General features: G+C 52.8%; 1 protein-coding gene across 1 annotated transcript in view; it reads left to right on the top strand.

Annotated features, from left to right (window-relative positions):
* The first annotated feature begins 6,132 nt into the window (after window positions 1-6,132).
* Window positions 6,133-22,510, top strand: part of MID2 (midline 2) — an 88,911-nt gene continuing 72,533 nt past the window's right edge. Inside the window, exon 1 of the mRNA XM_040614631.1 lies at window positions 6,133-6,849. Within this exon, the coding sequence (XP_040470565.1) occupies window positions 6,184-6,849 (666 nt within the window). The 5' untranslated portion in view covers window positions 6,133-6,183. The remainder of the gene's footprint in view (window positions 6,850-22,510) is intronic.

The raw sequence follows: 22,510 nt of genomic DNA, 5'->3' as shown, positions 1-22,510 counted from the left end.
AGAGGCTGGTGCTTGCTAGGCACCAGGCACCTGTCACCACAAACAGTAGCAAAGCCAAATGCTGGATGGGACGGACTGTTTTGGTTTTAGCCTGACGAACCATTCACAGTTGTACAGTAATTACATGCTGATGCCTGGAGAGCGCTGAGAATTGCATCCTAAATGAATCAAACCCGTAAGTCGTGGGGCTTGGGAAGTGCATCGGCACTCCCTGTGCCCTCTGTCTGGCTGTGGGCAGGGTGTCAGGGGCCACTCAGTGGACTCGTGATGGTTCGTTAACTATGATCTCAAAGCGCAAAAATCAAGGCAACCACGCCAAGGGGTTATGCTTCAATTAAACAGCACAATTTTATTGTTTGCCCGTAAAGCAGCGTGCAATAGGTAGAAAGACAGAAAATGAATAAAAGGTAAAGTAAAAAGAAAAGGAAAGAGGTTTATAGCTACTGCCACGGATCCAAGGCATCCATATGGTCCCGGGTCCAGGCAGCGTCCCGCCGGTCCTTCCGATCGTTGTGATCCTTGGTGGGGAAGCTCTCCAAAGTTCAGTTGCTAAGAAGGCATCTTTTTATGCCAAGCAACACACCTTGCTCCTCCTCTGGTCCACGGACTGCCGCCAGCCTCTGCCCTCTCGAGCCAGGTTATCTTGCCCCAGAGGAGGGCAGCTTCAGACCAGGAGGTGTGTTCTTGTATTGTTTTCTGGTTCGTTGTTATGACCACGGTTGTGATCCATCTTCTGGACAGCGGTTATGTGGCCTTATTCAATCCCAGGCTGCAGGGAGCGGCATAGTACTCCTCGTGCAGTTCTCTTTCCCAGGGTCTTAGTGTCCATGAGGACCACGTTCCATCCCCAGGTCTCAGTTGGCAATGTTGAGACAATATTGTTCTCTTTAGACTGACTCTTACGCAGGGGTAGAAGGACCAGCTTCAAGAGGTAGCTGTGGCCAAGCCCAAGAAATTAAAAGAAATGGCAGCTGTTGCTTTTAAACACAGGTAAAATGTGTCATATTGATTTTTGGTACCCAAACTCCATGGCACAGGGCGTGCTTGGTGTGAATGTGTGTCCAGACTGGTGCGCCAGTACGCGTGCGTGCCTGGCAGAGCAGTGTCTGCTGATGATGTCAGACAGTTGGATTGACTGGGGGGGTTTATGCCAAGTGTTGCTTGGTTTGTCCCTATGGGAGGAAGAGGAGGCCGGGGGTGCAAGTGTTGTTCCCTGCTGCCTGGCCAGCACGGGGGCTGTGGGTGGCACCCAGCGGGCTCCCACTGCCCTGAGCGGCGGCTCTGGTGAGGATGCAGGGACCGCAGCCGTGCACATCTCTCCTGTGTTTGTCCTCTCTGTGGGTCGTTCTTCTTGCCCTGCCTGGCAGCCAGGAGGCAAAAGCGGGGAGGCATGGAGCAGCCCGTGGGGATGTGTGATGCATGTGGGTCTGTGCACACCCCTGGCACGGGGAGCGTAGGTCACAGTGGTGTAGGTGGGTGCTTCACCCACATCTCAGCCACTGTACTGGCTGGCAGACACCCACCTAAAGCTGCTTGTCATTGCTGTCGTGCTGAGCAAATGCACGTCACAGGAAGGACGCTGCATGCCTCTGTGTGTTAGACAGTGGGAGAAATCCCACCCAGGCCTTTCCACGGAAAAAATGTTTTTCTGTTACTGCTTTGTTAGCTGTTGCTTGTAGTTGCTGCCTTGCCTAGGGGCCAGTGCGAGCGTGGCTGGCCTGGCCCTTGGGCACAAGTGACGTGGGTCTGTTTGTAACCCGTGTTAATAGTTTATAACACTTATATTTAGGGAGTTAATGATTCTAAACAAAGCTGATTTTAATCTAATCGGCTATTCCTCGTGCCACGTCAATCCTGGACATCAAAGCGAACATCAAAGCGAGAGGCATGAAAGGCTTCGAAGGCAGCACCAACTGCTTCGCCCAGGTGCATCTCTTGAGCGCGCTTCCTCATCCCTGCTTTTGCTCCAGCCTGGCTCTTGAGGCCCCCTTCTCAGTTATCGCAGATCTAAAGGATGTTGTCCCAGCAAGGAAAACAACATTAACGTAAGAACTGCCCTCAGGAACAAAACAAAAGGCTGTTTAAACTTTTTGCATCTTTTCTACTCTGACTGCAGCAAAGCTGGATGCTTCAAAGGCGCTGGAGTGTGCAGCGCCTGCTCTGTGCGAGGCACTGGCAGTGAACATCTCTCGTGCTGCCCGGCAGGGGCTGTTGGGGAGCTTCTTGCACGAATCCTGATTTTTAAATTCTTTCCCTGATGCTGGTCTGACTCTGAAATGAATTATCTTCTTTTCCTTTTCCTTTCTTTTCCTTTTTTTATTTATTTGTGTTTTGCTGGCTGGAGAGAATCTGTGCATGAGCTGGGGAGCTGCGGGGTGCTCTGCTCCCTGTGCCAGGGCTGTACGTGCAGCCAGGAGTGTCAGGCTCTTATGGCAAAGGCTCTACCTGGAGCATTGTAGCAAAGTAAGGGACCAGCCTTGACCCAAAGGCAGTTTGTAAGGTTTTAAAGTGTGAGTGCCCAAGAGGAAGTGCCGGGGAGCTGCCCGTAGCTGCAGTGATGGTGATGGGGGTGTTAGGGAAGTGCAAGGGGAGCCCCCTCGTCCTGCCAGCTTTGGAGCGTGGTTGGGGAGCCCAGCAGCTCTGGCTTGCGGCAGGGGACGGCTGCCGCTGAGTGTGCGAGAGCTGCTGGGCAGGCGGCCAGGCGCATTTCCTCCCTGCCGCTTTCCCATGGTCAAGATGGGCTCCGAGGCTTCAGAAAAGCACCAGGAGCCACAGAGAGGAAGCTGCTGGGAGCCTTTGTGCTCCTCAGGTTTTTCGGGTGCAGCTGCTTTTCCGCTGTTTCTTTCTGGGGAAAAAAAAATTAGTTAAAAAAATATATGTGTGCAAGGCTGCATTTGGGCAGGCCTTGATAAGGTTGCTGCAGCATCAACGTATCTAAACATCTAGTAGCTTAATTCTATGAGCATCTTGAGCAGGTGGTAGGGAAGAGCTCAGGATCTCCTCCAGGCACTTGCAAATCCTATTTTGGGCAATTGGGAAGCGGTGGTGTAATAGGCAGGGGCTGGGGCAGGCGGGTCCCAGCAGGGAGGGGATAATTGCCATTTGCAGGCGCTGGAAGTGGCTGTTGGCTGGGGTGGGCAGGCAGAGCCCCCAGCCATGGTTGGGGATGACTGCCAGCATCGCTTCTGGCAGGGGCTGAAGCTGCTTGGTGGGAAGAGGTAGATTGGAAGATACCTGCAAAAGGTGGGATCACTCCTGACCTAATGGTTCCTGGGCTGCAGGTGCTGGCTGGCCCCACTGCCACCTCCCCAGCCTGCTGAGGGGGCTTCTTGGGGCTTTCTGCTGCCCAGCTCTTTCTTCTGCTGTTTCATCCCATCCACAGTTAGATTACAGACCGTTTTGGCAGGGTTTTTCCTCTTCTACCTAAAGGGGAGCCCGTGTACCCTGCCAGGGTGTTTCTGAAGTGGGAACTGGGCTGGTCTGGGCACCCTGTTGCTTCTCACCAGGTTGGCTCCTGCAGCAGCGCTAAGGTGGGGGAGCAGCCCCTGGCAGGGACCCCTTGTCTGTGATCCCAAGGTGGGCATCGCAGTGGGCATCGCTTGCAGTCTGACTCACCGAGGGAGATCTGGAGGCACTGTGTGTGTGTGTGCACGTGCGTGCTGGGTGTCGGGCGTGATCTGGAGCATGGGCGAGCAAGGAGAGGCTGAATCCCATCCGGTGTCACTGCATGTCATCCAGCTGCCTCCCCTTGCTTTGGTGTGGCGTGGGGTAGGGCAGGTAGGGCTGCGGTATGGCAGGGAGAGGCTCCACTCCTGGGCTTCAGGGCATCTTTGGTGGGAGAAACCAGTGTGCAGGTGCAGAAAGGCCATGCTACCAGCCCAGCGAGTGGTGGGACAGGCAGTCATCCTCAAACAGGGCTCACTCATGGCTCATGATGCTCTTAATGGGATGTGCTGGAAGGGCATGGCCACGGGTGGAGGCTCTGCTACCCAGACCTTGACTTTGGGTGTGTGTTTGGTGTCTATAGGCAGCAGAGCAATGCTTGGCTCTCAAACCTGGCCCGTTGCCCATCACTCAAAGCCTTAACTCGTGGGTTTGTGGGAGTGGGATGCAATAATGCCCAGCGCAGTGCTGCTTGTGAGCGAACGAGATGAAGAACGCGCTGTGGGTTGACGAGGGATTGCTGGGCCTGCTGCTGAATTCGGGGTGCGGGAGTTGTCACCGATGATGGCTGCCGGTCTGTGGTGGGACAGAGGCAGTGACATGCAATCGGGATGAAACAGCCAAAGAAGCCGGGCAGGTGGATCTGGGGGATGACAGTGTGCTGTTTCCCGTGGGTGATGCCTCTTCCTGACTTTGATTTAATTAGAAAGCAAAGTCTCATTCCTGGTGAAGGCTGCTGGGATGCGGGCTGGAGAAGGGAATGCACTTTGGGCTTGGAAAAGAGGCGATTGCTTAGGGCTGGGCACCCTTGTTCCGGGATTGCCACCTGCTAGCCACCCAGCTTCGCCTCTTCCACCTCCAGGGCACAAGCACCAAAGTTCCAAGCTGTTTTCCTTGTAGGCACCCCCCTTGCCAGGGGCCATCTTCTTGTGAATTTGGAAAGAAATGCCCAGCCTGCCCCTTCTGTGCTTCCTGGGCTGGGAACTGCTGCCGCCCAGCTTGTGCTGTCCGCTCCAGCGTGTGCCCCAGTGCCGAGCATCCCCTTGCGGGCTTGGCTCCAGCTGTGTGGCCGGACCCTGCCCTGCTGCCCCTTTGCAGGTAATGAAACACTCCCTCTTCCCGGCGGGAGATGTTCCCAGCCGGTGTCAAGCCCAAGCAGCAGCGTGCTGGTTTGGAGCAGAGCAGCCCCTAAGCGTTCCCCTCCGCCGGGTCCCCGCGGGGGAGCAGTGGGGCTGATCCATTGATGGCTTGTTGGCCTCTCAAGCAGAGCAGAGCTGGAGGCAGCGGGGCTGCCGCAAAGCCCACCCCGTCCCCCTTCTTGATAATCAGCCCTCCTGCTAATTAGTGGTGAAGCTGGGGAGGGAAGCATGTGGTTTCTCTCCTTAGCACCTGCCAGGCTGCTGTTACTGTCCCCTCTTGTTCCGGAGACCTGCCAGAAGCTGGCGTGAGATCTGGAGGTGGGCTCGCAGCCGGTGCCCGTGGCGCGGTCGCTGGGTTTTGATGAAGACGGGGCTGCTGCCGCCCGCTCCTCCAGCACGGGGGAGAGGCAGCTCGGTGGCTGCGGGCTGCGTGGAGGGGACAGCGTTCGGGAGCGTGCTGTGGTCCGTGCAGCTTGGTGCTCTGAAAGTGGGAGCTTGGGAACACTGTGACAGCAGGTTCGGTTGCTTGCAGAGAGCCTGTTTCCATCATGCAGAAGAGGGGATCTAAAAATACGAGCTTGTTTGCCGCCAGCTGGAGTTGATCTGGGCATCCCTGTTGCTGCTGGAGTGCAGCGGAGGACAGCTGAACTGGGAGCCTGCAGACTGTAATTTTGCTGCTCTTCCTTCCCTGCCCCGCTCTCGAAAGGCAATGGCTGGGGGAAACACGGAGCAGGAGGACAGTACGTTGGAACTCCTGACCCACTTTGCTCAGAGTTTCCAGGACATGATTCGCCTTTTCCCTTCACCAAAAGGAGACGGGACTGTGTAGCTGCTAGTGGAGATACTTAGAGGTTTGTCTTTGCTGTGCAGCAGAGCCTTTATGTGTGGGAACCCAGCACGGCCCTCTGCTCCAGTCTTGGGCAGCACTCACTAAAAGAAACACGAATCATGTGATTTCTCCTGGTTTTGTCTTCAGCCTCACTGTGCAAGTCCTCTTCCCTGGAGGGGTTGGCAGGTGACCAGAGGAGCTTGCTGCTGCCCCTTCTCCCTTTCCCTCCAAAAAGCTCTCCTGTTCCACAGCATCTCTGGGCACTGGTCCGAGCTGGTGGCTCTGGTCGCTGGGATGGGATGGTGAGAGGCTTCAGCCAAGCCAGGGTGCTTGCATGAGCCTGGCTGGGCTGTAGCAGCAGTGTTGGGGTGCAGAGTGCGTTGGGGGTGTTGCAGAGGTGATGTGTCTAACTCCCCCAGGCTCCTGTTTCTAGTGGAGAGGAGCTGTCCTGGAGAGCCCCTGTCTCATGATGTCTCTCTATTCTCCTTTCTCCCAGGTACCAGACCGCCTTCCCTGGTTTTTGATGCTGAATCAGGATCGTTTTAACTAAAGATGGAAACACTGGAGTCAGAATTGACCTGCCCAATCTGCCTGGAGTTATTCGAAGACCCTCTCTTGCTGCCGTGCGCCCACAGCCTCTGTTTCAGCTGCGCCCACCGCATCCTGGTGTCCAGCTGCTCCTCCAGTGAGTCCATCGAGCCTATCACCGCCTTCCAGTGCCCCACGTGCCGCTATGTCATCTCCCTCAACCACCGGGGCTTGGAGGGTCTCAAGAGGAATGTGACCCTGCAAAACATCATTGACCGCTTCCAGAAGGCATCCCTGAGCGGCCCCAACTCCCCCAGTGAGAGCCGCCGTGAGAGGACGTACCGCAACAGCCCTACCATGTCTGTGGCCGGCGAGAGGATCGCCTGCCAGTTCTGTGAGCAGGATCCCCCGCGGGATGCCGTGAAGACATGCATCACCTGCGAGGTGTCCTACTGTGACCGCTGCCTGCGGGCCACCCATCCCAACAAGAAGCCCTTCACCAGCCACCGTCTGGTGGAGCCTGTGCCTGATGCGCACTTCCGAGGACTCACATGTTTGGAGCATGAGAATGAGAAGGTGAACATGTACTGTGTTGCTGATGACCAGCTCATCTGTGCCTTATGTAAACTGGTGGGCCGCCACCGGGACCACCAAGTGGCATCCCTCAGCGATCGCTTTGAAAAGCTGAAGGTAAGCAGCCGTTGGCGGCCGCAGTGAGCCCATGGGCCAGGCTGTCTGTAGGGGCTCATGTTCGCCGAGGGATGGCTCTTGGAGCAGAAGCTGGTTCCAGGTGCCCCAGGTGGCACCCCTTATTTAAGCCAAACAGCTCCTGAAAGATACGTGGGCTGCAGGACGCAGCCTGTGGGCTCCTCCGGGGCCCTGGTCCCAGGAGGCTGGGCTGGGTCTCGCTTAAACAATTAGAGCAAAATCATTGCTAACTTATTTTTCTCTGGCTGACGTGTGTGCACCAAGCCCAGGGGTTGGACCTTCTCCCCACATGGCCGACAGCAGCACATCATCAGGCACCACGGTGCCCTGGGGCTGTTGCCCCAGGAGTGTGGCTTTCCCCTGGGGTTTGTCCTATCCTTAGAGAACTGGAGTGGCAAAGAGTGGCCTGGGGGGACCTGCAGGCACAATTCCCCGATGCTGTTGTGCTCGGACTGTGTCTGTTCAGCTCTTGGAGGATGGGAGCAGGATGGGTCGGACTGTGGGCATTTCCTTTTGGAAAGCTGCTCTGCAGCTTCCAGCCCGCAGGCTGCAGTGTGTGGGAACCCTCCTGCTTTCCATAAAACCTCCGCTGCAGGGTTCACCCATGCTGGAGGACCGCTGTGCCCTGAGAAGTGCTCGGGGGAGTGCTTTCATGTTCTCCTCAAGCCAGCATGCGCAAAGCTTTTCTGCTGTGAGAGAGGAGCGGGCCAGGCTCTGGGAAGTAATGGGATATGAGTGGGTTGGGAGCAGCCCTGCGGAGAGGGATTCGGAGATGCTGGTGGATGAAAAAAGGGACATGGGCCATCAACGTGCACTCACAGCCCAGAAAGTCAGCCGTGTCCCGGGTGCATCACCAGCAGCATGGCCAGCAGGTCAAGGGAGGGGATTCTCCCTCTCTGCTCCGCTCTGGTGAGACCCCCGGGAGCACTGCACCCAGCTCTGGGGTCCCCAGCGCAAGGAGGACACGGACCTGTTGGAGCGGGGCCAGAGGCGGCCACAGAAATGGTCCGAGGGCTGGAACCCCCCTGCTAGGAGGAGAGGCTGAGAGATCTGGGGTTGCTCAGCCTGGAGAAGGCTCCACGGGGAGACCTTGCTGCGGCGTTTCAACATCTGAAGAAGGGCCGAGAGAGACTTTTTACCAGGCCTGTAGCGACAGGACAAGGGCGACAGTTTTGACCTGAAGGAGGGCAATTCAGCTTGGACATAGGGAAGAAAAGTTTTTCGATGAGGGGGCTCAGGTTGCCCAGAGAAGCTGTGGATGCTCCATCCCTGGGACTGGTGAAGGCCAGGCTGGGGGCAGGGGGAGGGGGGGTTGGGCAGCTTCATTCATCTAGTAAGAGTTGTCCCTGCCGGTGGCTGGAGGGTTGGACTAGATGGTCTTCAAAGGTCCCTCCCAACCCACACCCTTCTGTGATGCTGCAAGGCAGTGATGGAGCTCCACTCTGCTTCCCGAGTGCCCCAAACTCCTCCTCTGTCCTTCGCCCTCTCATGGGATCATGTGCTTTGGCTCTGTGCAGATCCCATCCCCGGAGGGGCTGGTCTGAGCAGCCCTCTGTGTCTCCCAGAGGCACCATGTCGAGGGAGGGTGCAGTCTTGTGGAGAAGGTGGCTGGAGGCTGCCCAGGATTTGGAGGCTTCTGAAGAACCCCACCATGGTCCAGTTGCCTGGGGTCTCCCTTCCACCTGCTTCTTGCTGAGACCAGTGTTGCCAGCAGCAGGGAGCATCTTCGCTACGACAGCCCATGTTCTCTGTCCTAATTTCCCCTGAGCTGAAGCTGCAGAAGCAGGCGATCATTCTCCAGCCCCCTTCACTTGGAGCACGTATTGATCTGAACTGAATTACTGCTCTGCTGCTCTTCAGGTAGGAGAGAGCAAACTTCCCAGGGGTCCCTCTGGAGTGCTTTGAAGCTTAATTTTTATGCAGTGGCTGTGGTTGTACTGAGTATTGTGTGAACCTGTACGGACGGTATTTGACCTATATAAAGTTAGAAATCCCTCTCCCCTGTGCATTCTGTGTGAGTCTGCAAAACGCTTTTTAATTCCTTAATATTAAAAAAAAAAAATATAGCTGGTCCCATTAGAGGTTGCATTGGTGAGCTGTAACTGTGGCAGCAGTCATATTCCTGTTATAAGTCTTCTCATGTGTGTTCAGCTGCTTCTTCCTTGGTCCTTCGTCCCTTCATGTTCTGGTCTTGTTCTGACCACAAAATGCTTTTCTTGGCTGTTTGTCGTCTTAATGTTTTGAACAAAATCAATCCATCTGCTCTTGTGTTTAAGGGCAGGAGAAATACTTCTATCACTGTAGCAAAAATACAGAAGACTTTTTTTAATGGGTAGACAGATTATTTTGTTTCCTCCTTTTTTTTTTTTTTTTTTTAAACCAACTGATGCCTGGAAAGAAACCTTTCTAGATGTCCAGTTTCCTGGGTGGGTTTCCTACCTGCCCTTCTTTAAAGTCTCCCAGACCTGGCGTGACATGCCCAGTGACATCTGCAGTAGCAGGAAGAACATAATTGTAGGTTGTCCTGTACTTTATTTCTGTCTCTCCCTGTGTTCCAGCCATGGGGTCTGTCTTTTGGTAGGTGCTGCCAAATAGCATCGGTGCCAGTGCGTGCCTGTGAAGCGCCTGGGGTCCGTGGTGGCTGATGTTTGCCTTCAGGCCTTCATTTGCTTGTCTTGTCTTTGCATCACTTCTCACCTAAGCTTCCCCCAGTGTGCAGAGCAGTGCCAGCAGCCTGGTCCATAGTCCAGGACATTCTTTTTCCATGAGGAAATGTCTCAATTAGCAAATTGGAAACCTTAGAAAGAAATGACCATGTATGTTTGCACACAGTAAAACCCAGGGATGGAAATTAAAACCTCTTAATATTATTTTCTCCCTAATCTGGCCCATGTCAGCCAGCCAGGCATATTCATCCGAAGACAAAAACCCTTGACAACCTAAATTGCTTCTTCAACCAGCCAAATTTTGCGGGTTGCCAGAACACTGGGTTTTTTTCTTTTCTTTTTTTTTTCTTTTTTTTTTTTTTCTCCTTATAAACAACAGTCTTAAGTGATTTTGGAGGAGGAGGGAGGATCTCCTATGCTGGAAACATTCTCTCTGTTCTTTTCATCCTGCCCAGGTCCCCATTTGGCTGCAGGAGCCGCAGCTGAGTGGGGCAGCAGGGGGAGGGCGGCTGCGGGAGGTGTGCTTTCCTCCCAGGCACGACACCTTGGTCTGTAATCCTCGCCTCTGGCTGCACATCGGTTGGGCTTTTTTTGGATGGCTCTCTTCCTAATGCCCTACCTCTGGTGCAGCTATTGCATGGGATCGATGCCAAGTTTTACCAGCAGAGTCAATATTTTCATTAGTATTTTGTGTTGTTTTCCTCATATGGCCTCAGTCTATAGTTCTGACCGCGATGCATGCTCTGGCAATACTTGCAAGTATCTGAAATACTTGAAATCATTAAAAACATTCTGGGATGGGAGCACAGGTGGGATGCCGCCCGGGAAGCTGCTGCCAGTGGGGCTGGCTGCTCCCCAGGGCAGCCGCCTCGCCCCCAGGTCTGCCCGAGGATCCCCTGTGCCCCATGGCAGGGCTCTACCTCATTCCTTTCTCTCTTTCAGTCATTAATCGGTGAGTTACGTTGCAGCCAGCCTGCTCTTAAAGATCTGTGGTACACTTGGGCATTGAGCAGTGAGCAGTTGCTCTTAATCTCTGGCTTTGATCCCATAGCTAGAGCAAGCTGGAAACGCCTTTCAAGTTGGTTTTTTTTGATGGAAAATTGAGTTTTGAACTGAGTAACTTCATTTTGTCAAAAGGGCTGTGCTTTCTACAAAAATCTTTGGTGTTTTGGTTTTGTTTTTTTTTTTTTTTTGCCCCCTCTTTAGAAGAGCTGCATGCCTGAAAACCATACCGTTGTGTTTAAACCATAACCCATCCCCCGGCACTTGCCTTCCCCTCTGAGTTTGTTTCGAATCAGAAATCTCTAGTGTGCACCTGCAGCGTGACTTTCCCGTGGACGCTCTGCAGCAATCTGTCCATACCATATTATACACCCCAAGGTGTTTTAGGAAACATCCTTAATCCTTTTTAACACGTTATGGCTTTTTTTTGTGTGCATCTTCAACTCCACTTGTTTATATCATAAAGAAGCTGGAAAGGGCGAGCGGTTTTCCTGAACTGCAGTAAATCTGAGTCATGAACATTGCTGTGCCAAGGTCTTGGGTCTGGTCTGTGGCTGCTCACGTAATGCCCGTTAGTTTGGAATAAAGGAGTTCTTGCTCTGATACTGCTGCTCTTTGCCAGCACATAATTCTGCACCTAGTTCTTTGCAGCCCAGGAGCTGGTTCATCCATAGGGGCAGCCCTGTTTGCCATGCACGTCACCTCGGACGTCGGCCACTGCTGCCAGCTCGGTCAGCTGTTGGCAGAAATGATGCACACGCCAGGGATGCTGACAGTGTAGGATGAACCACAGTTATTTCCAACCCTGGCCATCCAATGTTGCTAGATTTTCTGTGGCAAAACCATCTACCTGTTCTTGAGATGATGGAAAGGGTTATCCCAGCTCCCTTCCCCTGTGCTGGGACTCACAGCTGGCCCTTGTTGTGAGATGGGAGCCTGGGTCTGGGAGCATCTGAATTTGAGAGGGGAACACGTGGGATGCCACACAGGATGGGGTGGAGGTTGAAGCGTTGGAGTCACCAGTGTGCTGTGGGAGCATGTCCAGCAGCTTTCCAAAGCTGGGATGCAGTGGTATTCTGCTTCCCCGGGAAGGCTCCATGCCCAGAGTTACCAGCTACAGAGACCGCAACAGAAGGGAAAAATAGTCTTTGGTTTGTTTTAGAGTGGCTCTTCCCCAGCGCTGCACTGAAGTGCTTGGAGGCCTGTGGCTGTGGGCGGTGAAATAGCAGTAGCATCCTGCCAGGCGGGTGGTGCAGGTGAGGACAGGCGAGTTGGTGATGCGGGAGGGACCTGGAGAGAGGGCAAGAGGCGTGATGCTTTCAAGGGGTTGGATTTCTGCCCATGTTTTCTGCTTGCTTTGAAGTTTCGGCGTTTGCTAGTAGCAACCTTTTTGAGTGGGTCCTGCCACAGTATGACCCGCGGTGCCGAGACCTGTGCTGAAATATTCATTTGTAATCCTGCACTGACAGACGCTGCTCAATCAGAAGTGATTGCCTTGTGCTGCTGCTTTTTGCTCATTTACAGCTGCAATGGGTAGAGAAAGAAATGCTCCTTCCCTTCTCCCTCACCGGGCAAGCTGGCATTCATGTGAACATTCGCCCTGGTAAGGGGGCTTGGGCATCTCTCTCTGCTTCAAGCTGGCCTGCCCAGCCAGAGCCTTGAGAGAGGGCATGTGCCAGGCTTTTCAGGCAGAGGCTGGGCACGCTGCTGGTCGAGGCTTTGTTTGGTGACATAATTCCATTGGCACAGAGCAAGGTGGCTCCAGGACCGTCTTGGCTTTGAGGCAGCACCCGTTCAGCTGGGAGAACCTGGTGGTGTCTTCAGAAAGCAGACCTAGGTTCGCGTTGCATATCTGAAGGCATCTTCCTATCTCTTGTCCTCTTGCAGCTCACCTTAAAGGTCACTGGCTGCCCAAAACTCCCCTAGCATGGGCTCCTGGGGTGCCACCTGTGTGTGTCTTGGTGTGTGCTTTGTCAGCCTTGGACTACTGCTCCTGCCAGGTTGCTCAGCCCTTTTCACGGTGGTGAAGCATCCTATGGACTGGGTTCACTTGCTGGCAGCGTTGGCCTCCGCGTCCCCAACCCAGCGGGCAGCGTGGGCACTCCCGCTGCCTGAGCCTGGCTATGAGTAGTTGAAGTGCATCAGGATTTTGGTGCGTGTTTTCCATCTCTGTGTGTTCAGGAAGGATCAAGATGCTGAATGCAATCAGCAGCAGAGAAGTCTGTCAGCTCGGCTTGCTAGCTGAAAATCGACATTAAAAGATTAAATTAAAAATGTATGCAGATTAAGAGCAAAACTAATGGCTTGACCTAGATAAAGCAGGCGCCTAGGACAGCAGCGCGTTATCTGCCGAGTAAAATCTTGGACAATTATAAATTCAGATTGCTTGAAACTTGTAATTACAGTCCTCTGTGGAGCGCTGCCCTGCCCCGTGTCCTGCCTGCGCCAGCAGTGCTGCTGCTGTGCCAGGGCCGGGCAGGGGTTATGCTGCGCAGCGACTCCTGCAAGGGAGAGATTACAGCAAGAAAGGCTTTGACTGAAGAGCTCTGGCTGGCTCCTCCCGTCTGTGATTTGTGGTGGAAGGAGTTTTCAGAGGAAGGATTTTGCCTTAATTATTCGCTGCTGTCCTTCGCTTCTCCATCTGCTCTGTTCCCTTTGCAGGAACTGGCTAAGGGCTAGCTCAGAGGAGGCTTTTCCTTTGCTGTTGCTGAGTCGTCTCTAGATTGACAGGCTGGAAATATTAAAAAAAAAAAAAAGGTGTTTTGTAACACTTCTATATCTGCTCTTTGCTAAAGGAAGAGCAGTAAGGTGGAAGGCCCATCATCTGTTATGCTTCTGAGGGGTGCGCTGCCTCCAGCATGCTTATGTGAGTGGGGCTCCGGATTAAAAAAACCTAAAAATTCCCTGTGCTAGACAAATTGTGTGCAGAAAAGCTGATTGTTATTCAAACGCTCTTAAGCAAATGGTGGCATAGAAAAAAGGCAAAAAACCCTCACCTTCATGCTGCAATATAGAACTTCTTCACCTAGGGACTCGTGAACATGTTCTCACTTGCCCTGTGAATCACTGAGATTGCTGCTTAATTTATCATTTACTGTACTGCCATGGGGCTAAACTGAATTTTATATACATATGTATGTATATTTATATATTTTCCTCCATACAGAGAAGAGTTAGCTGAGAACAAAGGTTACAGTTGTGACTGCTGTAACTCCTACACAGAACACGAGGGGCTGTTAGCAAAAATACAGAAAGCTCTGGCTGTGCTGTAGCTGGCGGCTTCTTTCCCCTTAACCAGCAGCAGATACGCTTCTGCTGTGTCTCTTTGAGACCTGCCTAGAGAGGCAGATGCAAACCCAGCTGCGGCTTGCTCCAGCCCAGGTTTGCAGCAGTGGGAGCTGGAACCGCCCTGCTGCTTTGGGGACCCTGGCAGCATGGCGCTTGGTCACCGGCAATGCTGCAACCCCTGCCACACTGGCGGAGTGGGGCTGAGCCCCTCTTGGCCACAGCCCTGGCTTAGCCACGGTTCAAGCTCGCCTACGGTGGTTGCGGTGCTGGTGCAGGCAAGTCGATCCCTTGGGGCTGTGCTGGGGAGCCAGGTGCTGGCACCACAACCTGCCACAGCTTTGGGACCGTGAGCTGGGGCTGCAGCTGCCCAGATCGTCAAGAGGCACCCTAGGGCAAGCAGAGCCCCTGCCTTCACCTGCCAACTGGCTCCTCAGCCTTACCTGCCGCTTCTTTTGCTTTCTGTGCACAATTCCAGGCATCTCTGCTCCCTAACAAGCTCCTGAGGCTTTTTAGCATTGGCTTCTTTCTCCTAAGGCAGGTAGTGTGTGGGGGGGAAGAAACACAGCGTGTTTTTATTGTTATCTTGGGCTGAATTTGTAATCTAGTGTCTGTTATAAGTGATCTCTCTGAGCAGGGGGGAGCTGTGGTCCAAAACATGGTCCCCAGCATAGGGTTATCGTCCCCGTCACTTTGCAGTGGCCCTCAAGTGACTTGCAAAGCAACAGTCATTTAACAGATGTTGAGCGCGGGCAAATGAGCATCTTGCCTCATCCCTGATGCAGGTGAAGGCCTTTGATCGTCTGCCAGGCTCCCCTATCAAGTGACTGCCCTGGCCTCCATCTGGCAGTTCAGTGTGCCCTTTGGAAGCCGTGCAGCAGGAGACAGTTGCTGCTTAGGGCTTGGATGCCAAAACTGGAACCACTTGAGGACCCCTTTCATGGGAAATTGCAAAAGGTCCTAGGAGGTCTGTCACTTCTGCGTGAGCCAAGGGCTTCTGCAGCCATGCTCAGCCCTGTGGAGGGGATGGTCCCCAGGACCTGGCATGTTCCTCCCATGGAGGTGGAGGCTGCTGGGACACAGGGAAACTCCATGCACTGGAAGCTGTAGCGGTGAAGATAAGGCTGGCAATAAGTAAGGCTGAAAATACAGCTTGGAGCGGTGGCCCTGCTTTCATTTTTTTTGGTATGCCAGCAGGAAGCATCAGGGATGCAGGGTGGACTGCATGTTGGTCTGTCTGCCTTGGAGCTGCTGCCCAGTGTCACAGGAGCCCTGAGAGGCCAGAGGAGGCTCGCCAGCATGTCTGGGGCTGGAAGCATCTTCCCGCAGCCTGGGCTGCCCTTGCCGCTTTGCTCAGGTTTCACTGAAAACAGCGGCGTTGTGCGTTGGGGGAGCTGCTGTGGGTGTCGCGCCGGGGTGGCTGGCAGCGTGGCACTGCTGCAGCGGAACGTTTGCCTGTGGAGCACGAGGCATACGGAAACACAGCATCTTCCTGGCTGCTCTGCCCTGCAGTAGGAGAGGGATCAAAACGTGGCTCGGTGTCTGATCAGCTCCCAGTTCACATTTTCCATTGGCACAGTAGGGTGTAAGTGGTGGTAGCTGCTTAAATGCTGTTGGTTTGTAGGTCATGGGGACCAGCAGTCAGCTCTGTGTGCTTTTATTTTTTGTTTTGGTTTGGTTTTACCCAGAAATCTCCTGAGGACAGCTTTGATTATTTTTTTTATTATTATTATTAAAAAGAACTATTATGGGTCTTGAGATAGCAGACCTGAGAAGCTGCATTGGTTAGCTTAATCTCTCGCTTTTTCCACAACTGCATTCACATCCGAGATGATTTCAGTGTTACTATCTCAAGAGCAGCTTGAGCTGGAAAATGAAAGTGTGAAGCTGTGCAAAAATCACTTGATGGTGCTTTGTTTGGGATGAGGCTAAAATCTCCAGCCTTCGCGTCCTGTGAGATAGCAGGCTAGAACTGAAGTCTGTGGAAGAAGCAAGATGGGAAGCAGGTGAAGTTATTTTTAAATAACAGGTGTCACCTTCTTTTATTAAAGTCCCCCCTGAAAAGTGCCTTAATTTCAGAAAGTGGCTGGTGGCCCATCTGTTCACCTGTTGCATCAGCCTCAAGGAGTAGGAAGTGATGAAAATGATGGTTAAGGATATGAGTAAGTTTCACCCTCGTTGGGCTTGATAAACAGAAATTCATTATTCTTATCAGCTGTGTGAACGTGGGGACAGTGGGGCATAGAAGCTGGGGAGCATATGAAGCTGTGGGCGTGGGACACTGCTGGAGAGGATGTTTGCGGAGGCTGGTGGGCTTGGAGAACTGACTTGTTTTGGGAAGATAAAGGCAACAATGAGCGTGCTGTTGGCCTGCTGCCTGCTGCTGCTTAGTGCAGACCCCGTGGTTATGGGATGTGGCAGAAGGTGAGCGGCTGTGCCTGGGGCAGTAAGGTCAGAGGAGGAAGGAGAAGGCAGGTGTGGGGTGTCAGGGCATCAAGACAGCAGCTTCTTGCTTTGGGAAACGTCTCACTTAGGAATTTGCCGGCTTTTGGTGGGTGAGGTACTGCCAGGAGCGCCAGACAGTGTCTTCCATGTGCTGGCTTTCGGGATGGGTTTCAAAGGTTGCAGCTGACATGAATGCTGCATGTGCAATCTTGCAGCCAGCCTGCTGCAGCCTCCCAGCTTGAGGGCTCCTCCAGGCCTTTGGCATGGCAGCAACAGAGCATCGGATATGCTTTCAAAAGCACAAAGAGGAGGAATAAAAGTCCCTGAACCTTCCTGCCACCAATGTTGGTAACATGCTCATGATGAGCTCATGTGAGCCCTGTTTCTTTTCATGCCTAAGGATGAGGCTAGAGGATGCTCAGACCACGTTGTCACTTGCAGGGACACTGCTAGCATCTCCATGCTATCCCTTGTATCCCTTATGAGTAGTATTTGCAACGGTAGTTTGCTTTTATTTTAATTAGCAGCAGTGGTCAGATGAGGTTTTGAAAGTATCATCAGGTAATGCTGAGGGATGCTCAGCTAGTCTAGGGGCTGCTGTGCTTCTGGTGCTGCTTTTCCTGTTGGACAACGGCACGTGTTGTACCAGTGCGGTCTGCGCTTTCTTGCTGGGTACCCAGCTGAAGGATGCTCTTTGAAGATGTAAACTTCTTCTTCACTCTGTAAACAAACAGGGCTTGCAATGGGATGTTTCCACTCCAAGCTGCCCTGTGGTGCTTTCATCAGGGGGCTCACCGGCAACAAAAACGCATCCCGGTTTTTGATACTGAAGGGGGATGGGGAATTTCTTTAGCAGAAGTTGTTGCACGGGTAAATGAGAACTGAAAAATTTATGAGCATGTCAAATTGTACAAGTGTGGCAGCTCCAGATCGTTAGGTATTAAATTCTTCCTTAACTGTATACCTTATGATGATTGACTCTTGCATGGTGATTAGTTGGGTGGGAGTAATTCTTGTGGAGGTGCTGCTTGTGCGTCCTGCCAGCACCAGGCAGGACATGGAGGGAGATGCAGGTGCTGGAGGTACCTAATTTCCTGCTCAAGAGGGCTGCGGAGGAGCTGGAGTGTGTTGCAAGGGAAGGGGCTTTCTCCCTGCAGCAAGAGCCTGGGCTTTATGGCCCTTTGTGAACATTTGCTTGCTCACACCCTACACCTTGGGGCTTGAAAACTGCCAAGAAGGTTCACGATGAGCAGAAAAAAAGTCGCTGGTCCTTGCTTCCTTGGAGAGGGATCTGTTCCTGTGTGCCAGGAGGAGGGAGGCATGGAAAAGAGCAGCAGGATGCCAGGGAGCAGATGCCTGGAGCTGGCCTGTCTGCGCTGGGACCTCGTCGCTGCCTCTGACCCGGCTGCAGCTGCCTTCCCGAGACCGTTGGCTGTGCTGGTGCCGTGATCATCTGGATGACAGTCTGGCAACCTCAACCCAACACGGACTTTGGGAGGTGCTGTGCTTTGGCTGCGCCAACGTTGTGCTCCTAATGCTGTTTCACACAACTCTGCCAGGCGGTGGTTGTTCTGGGCCTGAGAGACTGTGTTCAAATGCTGCAAATAATGATGTCTTCAACATCTGCAAAGTCCAGCTGTGGCTTTTACTGGGCTCTTCAGCAGCTGGCGTGGTGTCTGTCAGACAAGCTTATGTGTGCAGTGACAGGTTTAGCAGTTGAGGTTTCGGTGCTGTTTCTGGAGAAGGGGAATGGTCTCTGACATCTAATACTTAATGCTGCTTTCCAGTATAAATGAATCTATGCCAGTCCTTGAGCCGTGGCCCCGTAGTCTTTTCAAGCCAACTTATGTTCCCATCAAACCTAATGTTTGTTCTAGTCATCCTTTGTCCTGTGATTTAACACATTCCCCGTCCCCCACCCCCAACAGACTTGTTAACAATACAGATACTTTTATGTTGTAGTTTTCTTTATAGCATCTCTCTGGGTGCCTCAAATCTGTGTTATCTTTTGCAGTTTCTAAATTCCCATTTATTCCTGATGTTTCTCTCCATGTTCTCTTGCTGTTGCTCTGCAATACAAACCCTTTCACGGAAAACTTATCCCCTTGCATGGTTTCCTTCCCAGAACAGGTACTTTTGTTTCCTGAAACAACAGCAAGCCATTATCTTTTCAAGGCTTCTGTTTTGTGATGTTTTTAAGGGTGCGAGCTGGACTTCTATTCTTTTAGTTCTGCATGAATAAGTTGTGGGTTTTTTTAAATAATAAAAAGAATTAGTGTAACTCCAGGTCCCGTGGAAAGTCTCCAGCGGTGGAGGATTCCCTGCATGGGAGGTGATGCTCCACTAGCTGGACAGTGTTACCTTGTGGCCTGTCACCTGGGGAGCTCTTTGTTGGGGTGCTGGGGTACATTTTCTGCTTCTTGCTTGCTCTCCTTGGGTTCCTGTGAGATGGCTTTTCTCCTTGCAGATCTGAACCTTGCCTGAGGGCAGGATACTATTTAAGACTGTCTATTCTCAGCTATTCCGTAGTTCTCTAGCTTCCAGCAAGCTCGTGCTACCTGTGCCTTCCCCTGCCCCCTTCTTTTTCTGAGCTTTTACTCTGAATTTTCCTCTTTGCTTTGTGGCTTTGGTAACCCAATCCCTTGGAGCCTTCACTTGGTGTGTCCCGCAGTCTGTCGTGTTCCCGTGGCTTCTCCTGAGCTCTCGGCAGTGTTGCTGGCAGCCTCGTGCTCTGTGTCCCTGAGCCCTGCGCTGCTGGCTCCCCGGGGCTCCCCAGGTCCTTCCCTGCTGTGCCCCGGACCCCGCAGCTGCAGGTCCATCACGGGGGGCTGGGGATGGGGTGAAGCTTTTCTTTTTGGACTTGTAGGTGCATTTCCCTGGTGACACTTGTACGCCACAATGTTTTCTGTAGCATGTCCTCGTGTTTCTTCAGCAGGGTCTGGTTATCCGTGTTTCTTTTTCTTCCCCGAGCTGCAGGTTGTTGAGCACTTTGGGCACCTGCCTGGCTCTGTTCAGAAGTACCTTCCCTGGCAGGTGACCTGCGTGTGGGTGTGCGCTCCGGCCTCCCTCCGCCTGACATACCTTTCTGGAGAGCCCCTGGCTGCTGCCTTTGCCTTTCTCAGGACTTTTCCCCTCTTTCTGTGCCTGGCACAGTGTAGTGACTTCAGCCACCTGGGTGACAAAGCCCTGCCCGAAATCAGACGGCAGTGGGCAGACCTTGCTGGGAAGGGGAGAGGGGTCTCGGGCTGCTTGTGCTGGAAGTGTGGGTTGCTGCTGAGGGCCGCGGGCCGTGTCGCCCCTGTGCCTGCTGTGCTCCCTGCCTGGCTCTGGCTGGCAGGGCTGCCGCTGAGAGGCCCCAGCAGTGCGCGTTCCTAGGGGTGCAGCGCCGGCCCTCTCCATCCCGCTGGCTACCTGGAACCCTCGGCTCACCGAAACAACCGGCAGTGTTGCCAAAAGATTAATATTCCTGCCCTGAGTAGCTGTTGTTTAATATTCAGGATATATTGCGTTATGGGCATAATGAATATTCAAGAGTGCAAATTAGCATAGCTCAGTTAGTTGTGCTCTGTGTGCAATCGGGAAGGCACTGGCTCTCGTTAGGCCTGTGCTCAGCTATTCGTGGCGCGTACTCTCACTTGGCAAATGTGTCCCAGCAACATTCAGTATCTTTAAGTAATTTGGAGAATCGGTTGTGTGCACTGGGGCGAGCATCATATGAATTTCTTAGCAGGCTTGAAGTCATGCTCTGAGATGCTGAATATCGCTATTATTATCACATTAGACCCTTAAATAGGCTTACAGGTGTTATTAAGTGATTTTACCATGACAGCTGACATGCTTTAAAAAACCTACTTTGAATATCCTATCAGTGTAGTTTGATGTGCCCTTGTATAGAAATTAATGTGCAATAGCAGTGCATCTGCTGATAAAAATCCTCCTGTATTGTGTGTGGAAACAGATCTCAGGACCTTGAGATGAGGGATGTGTGGGGTTACCTGCTTTGTTCTTCCAGCTGGCTGTGGGCTGGTTCCTGGAGTGTCCTGACTCCCACTTTGGGCTGCTTCTTCCCAGTATGCTGATGCTGGGGTGATCATCCCATTGCAGGAGGGCGCAGGCTCCCTGCTGCAGAGCCGAGCATGTCCCAGGCGGCTGGCAGGCTCCGACTTGTGGTGCTGTGACCATTTGCTTGACCTTAAAAATCCTTTCCAACCTAAACAGTTCTATGAAGGGCTGGTAGATCAGCCCACCTGGTTTTGATCTTTATCTATAAACAGGTATGTCTGTGATGAGGAAACCAGAGGTGTGTCCCCAGAATCTCCTGAGCTGGCTTCCAGATGAACAAGTTCTTGCACCTCTCATTTTTTTCAGAGCTCCTGGCTGGGTGGTCCACGGAAGGCCACATCTGTGGCAGCTCAAGAGCTCTGTCCTTGCAGGAGGTCGTGACCGTATGATGATATACGATGCACAATGTAAGCATACAGCTTTTATGCTACCGATATGTAGCATATAGCATCTGTGTCAGAAGGTGGAAGCACCGCCATGGGCCATGCGGCCAGGCTGGATGACAATGCTGGGCTAGCATGGAGAGTGAACTCTTGCTTACTAATTAAACTAATGAGGCAGTCAGTCCTCCTGACCTGCCTTTCTCTTGTGGTGGGGCTCTGGCTGTAGGCAGCAGGATTAGGACTGCCTTCAGATGCTTGAGGTGTCTGTGTGAGCCATGTTGACTTGAGCTGGGCAGCCGAATTGCCGGTGTTGGAGTATAGATCAATGTCCTTGTCTTTGCTGCTTGGAGCAAAAGGAGTCTTGGATGTGAAGAGCAGAGATGTTTCTGATCGCCTCTCTCTAAGGTGTGGATTAGGCATTTCTTCTGTGCCTGTCTGTTGCCTGCCTTTCGTTCGGTTGGCTTGGGGGCATGTGTTTGTCTTTGGGAACCTGCCCAAAATATGTTCTTGGGAGAGGGGTACCCAGCAGGGTCACTGGTGTGTGCTCTCCACAGCGCCGGGTGGTGGGTCGCGGCCCCTATTCCCCTGGCCTCGTGTGAGCAGCGCTTCGCTGAAGGTGCTCGAGAGCCTGGGTTCTGCGCAGCTGAGGGCAGGCGTGCTCCTGCATGCTGGCCAGGGAGCAGGCTGGGATGCTCCTAGTGTGAAATGTCTTTTCCACCTGTGAAAGCTATTGGATTAGTCAGCTGCATCCTGCTGTCTTCTCTGAGCGCGGTCCTTTTGGAGCCCCATCAGGCTGGGAGGAGGGGAGCGGTGTGCAGAGTGGCTTTGGCAGGCTGTGCTCACTGGACGATGCTCCCAAGCCTCACCCGTGCTGCAGACTGAAAAGTGGCCGGCCTGGCTTCCTGCTCCTCCTCCATGTGCCAGCAGCCCTCTGTTCAGGGATGGAAAATGCATGGCCCAGAGGAAAGGAAAATGCGTGGCCCAGAGGAAATGCGCTTCGTCTGACGCAGCTTGTTTGCGCCCCTGGCCAGCTGGCCGAAGCAGAGGAGGGAGGTTTTGTAGCGTCCCCCGGCTGAGCATCTGGCACTACAGCTTTAAAGGCACATCTGTTGTGAGGGGCTGGGATTTGGGCATTTTAGTTTTCCAAATCAGCACGATGTGCAGCTGGATCCTTGCAAGCCTGCTTGAACCCCTTTCCGCTGTTACGGGCATCTCTGATTTATGAGATAGGTTCAGAAAATGCTGTGCAAAAAGGCGTGTGTTGTGCAGGATGTGCCAAAGCTATAAATTGAGATTCCTTCCTTGTTTCTCTAAAGGGCTTTTGGGAACCAAACATCCAGCATCCAAGAGAAAACGTGCCTGGGTTGTCTTTCACCGTGTGCTGTTTGGCTTTATTTATTTTTATGATGATTGGAAAATAAAGATCACGAGGGGAAGGAGCCCGATGGAAACACCCACTGCAGTTCCGTGTCCTGGCAATCATCTGGTGTTTCTGGTGGAGTGATCCGTAAAAATCCAGTCTTTAATGTAAAACATAAAAAAAAAAAAAGGAAACAAAAAAAAAAAGCACACCCTCTTTGGCCTCCCAGGGAAGGAATTATGTCCTGCCTAAAGCTCTCCCAGTGCTATGAAGAAGGAGATGTTTCTGAGGGCAGTGGTTCAAGGGTAATGGGGTCTGCAGCGTGGCGCCTAACAAAACCGAAAGCTTTTTCTAAAGTGTATTTGTAAAGGCGTATCTCTTACCCTGAGTACTTCCATACTCCTTAAAGTGGTATTCTTCCTGGATAACTGGTGTGGGGG

This window comes from Falco naumanni, chromosome 14, assembly GCF_017639655.2.
Source record: "Falco naumanni isolate bFalNau1 chromosome 14, bFalNau1.pat, whole genome shotgun sequence".
Classification (NCBI taxonomy): domain Eukaryota; kingdom Metazoa; phylum Chordata; class Aves; order Falconiformes; family Falconidae; genus Falco; species Falco naumanni.
Note: the sequence above shows the minus strand (reverse complement) of the source record. Positions and strands in the feature narration are given on the sequence as shown.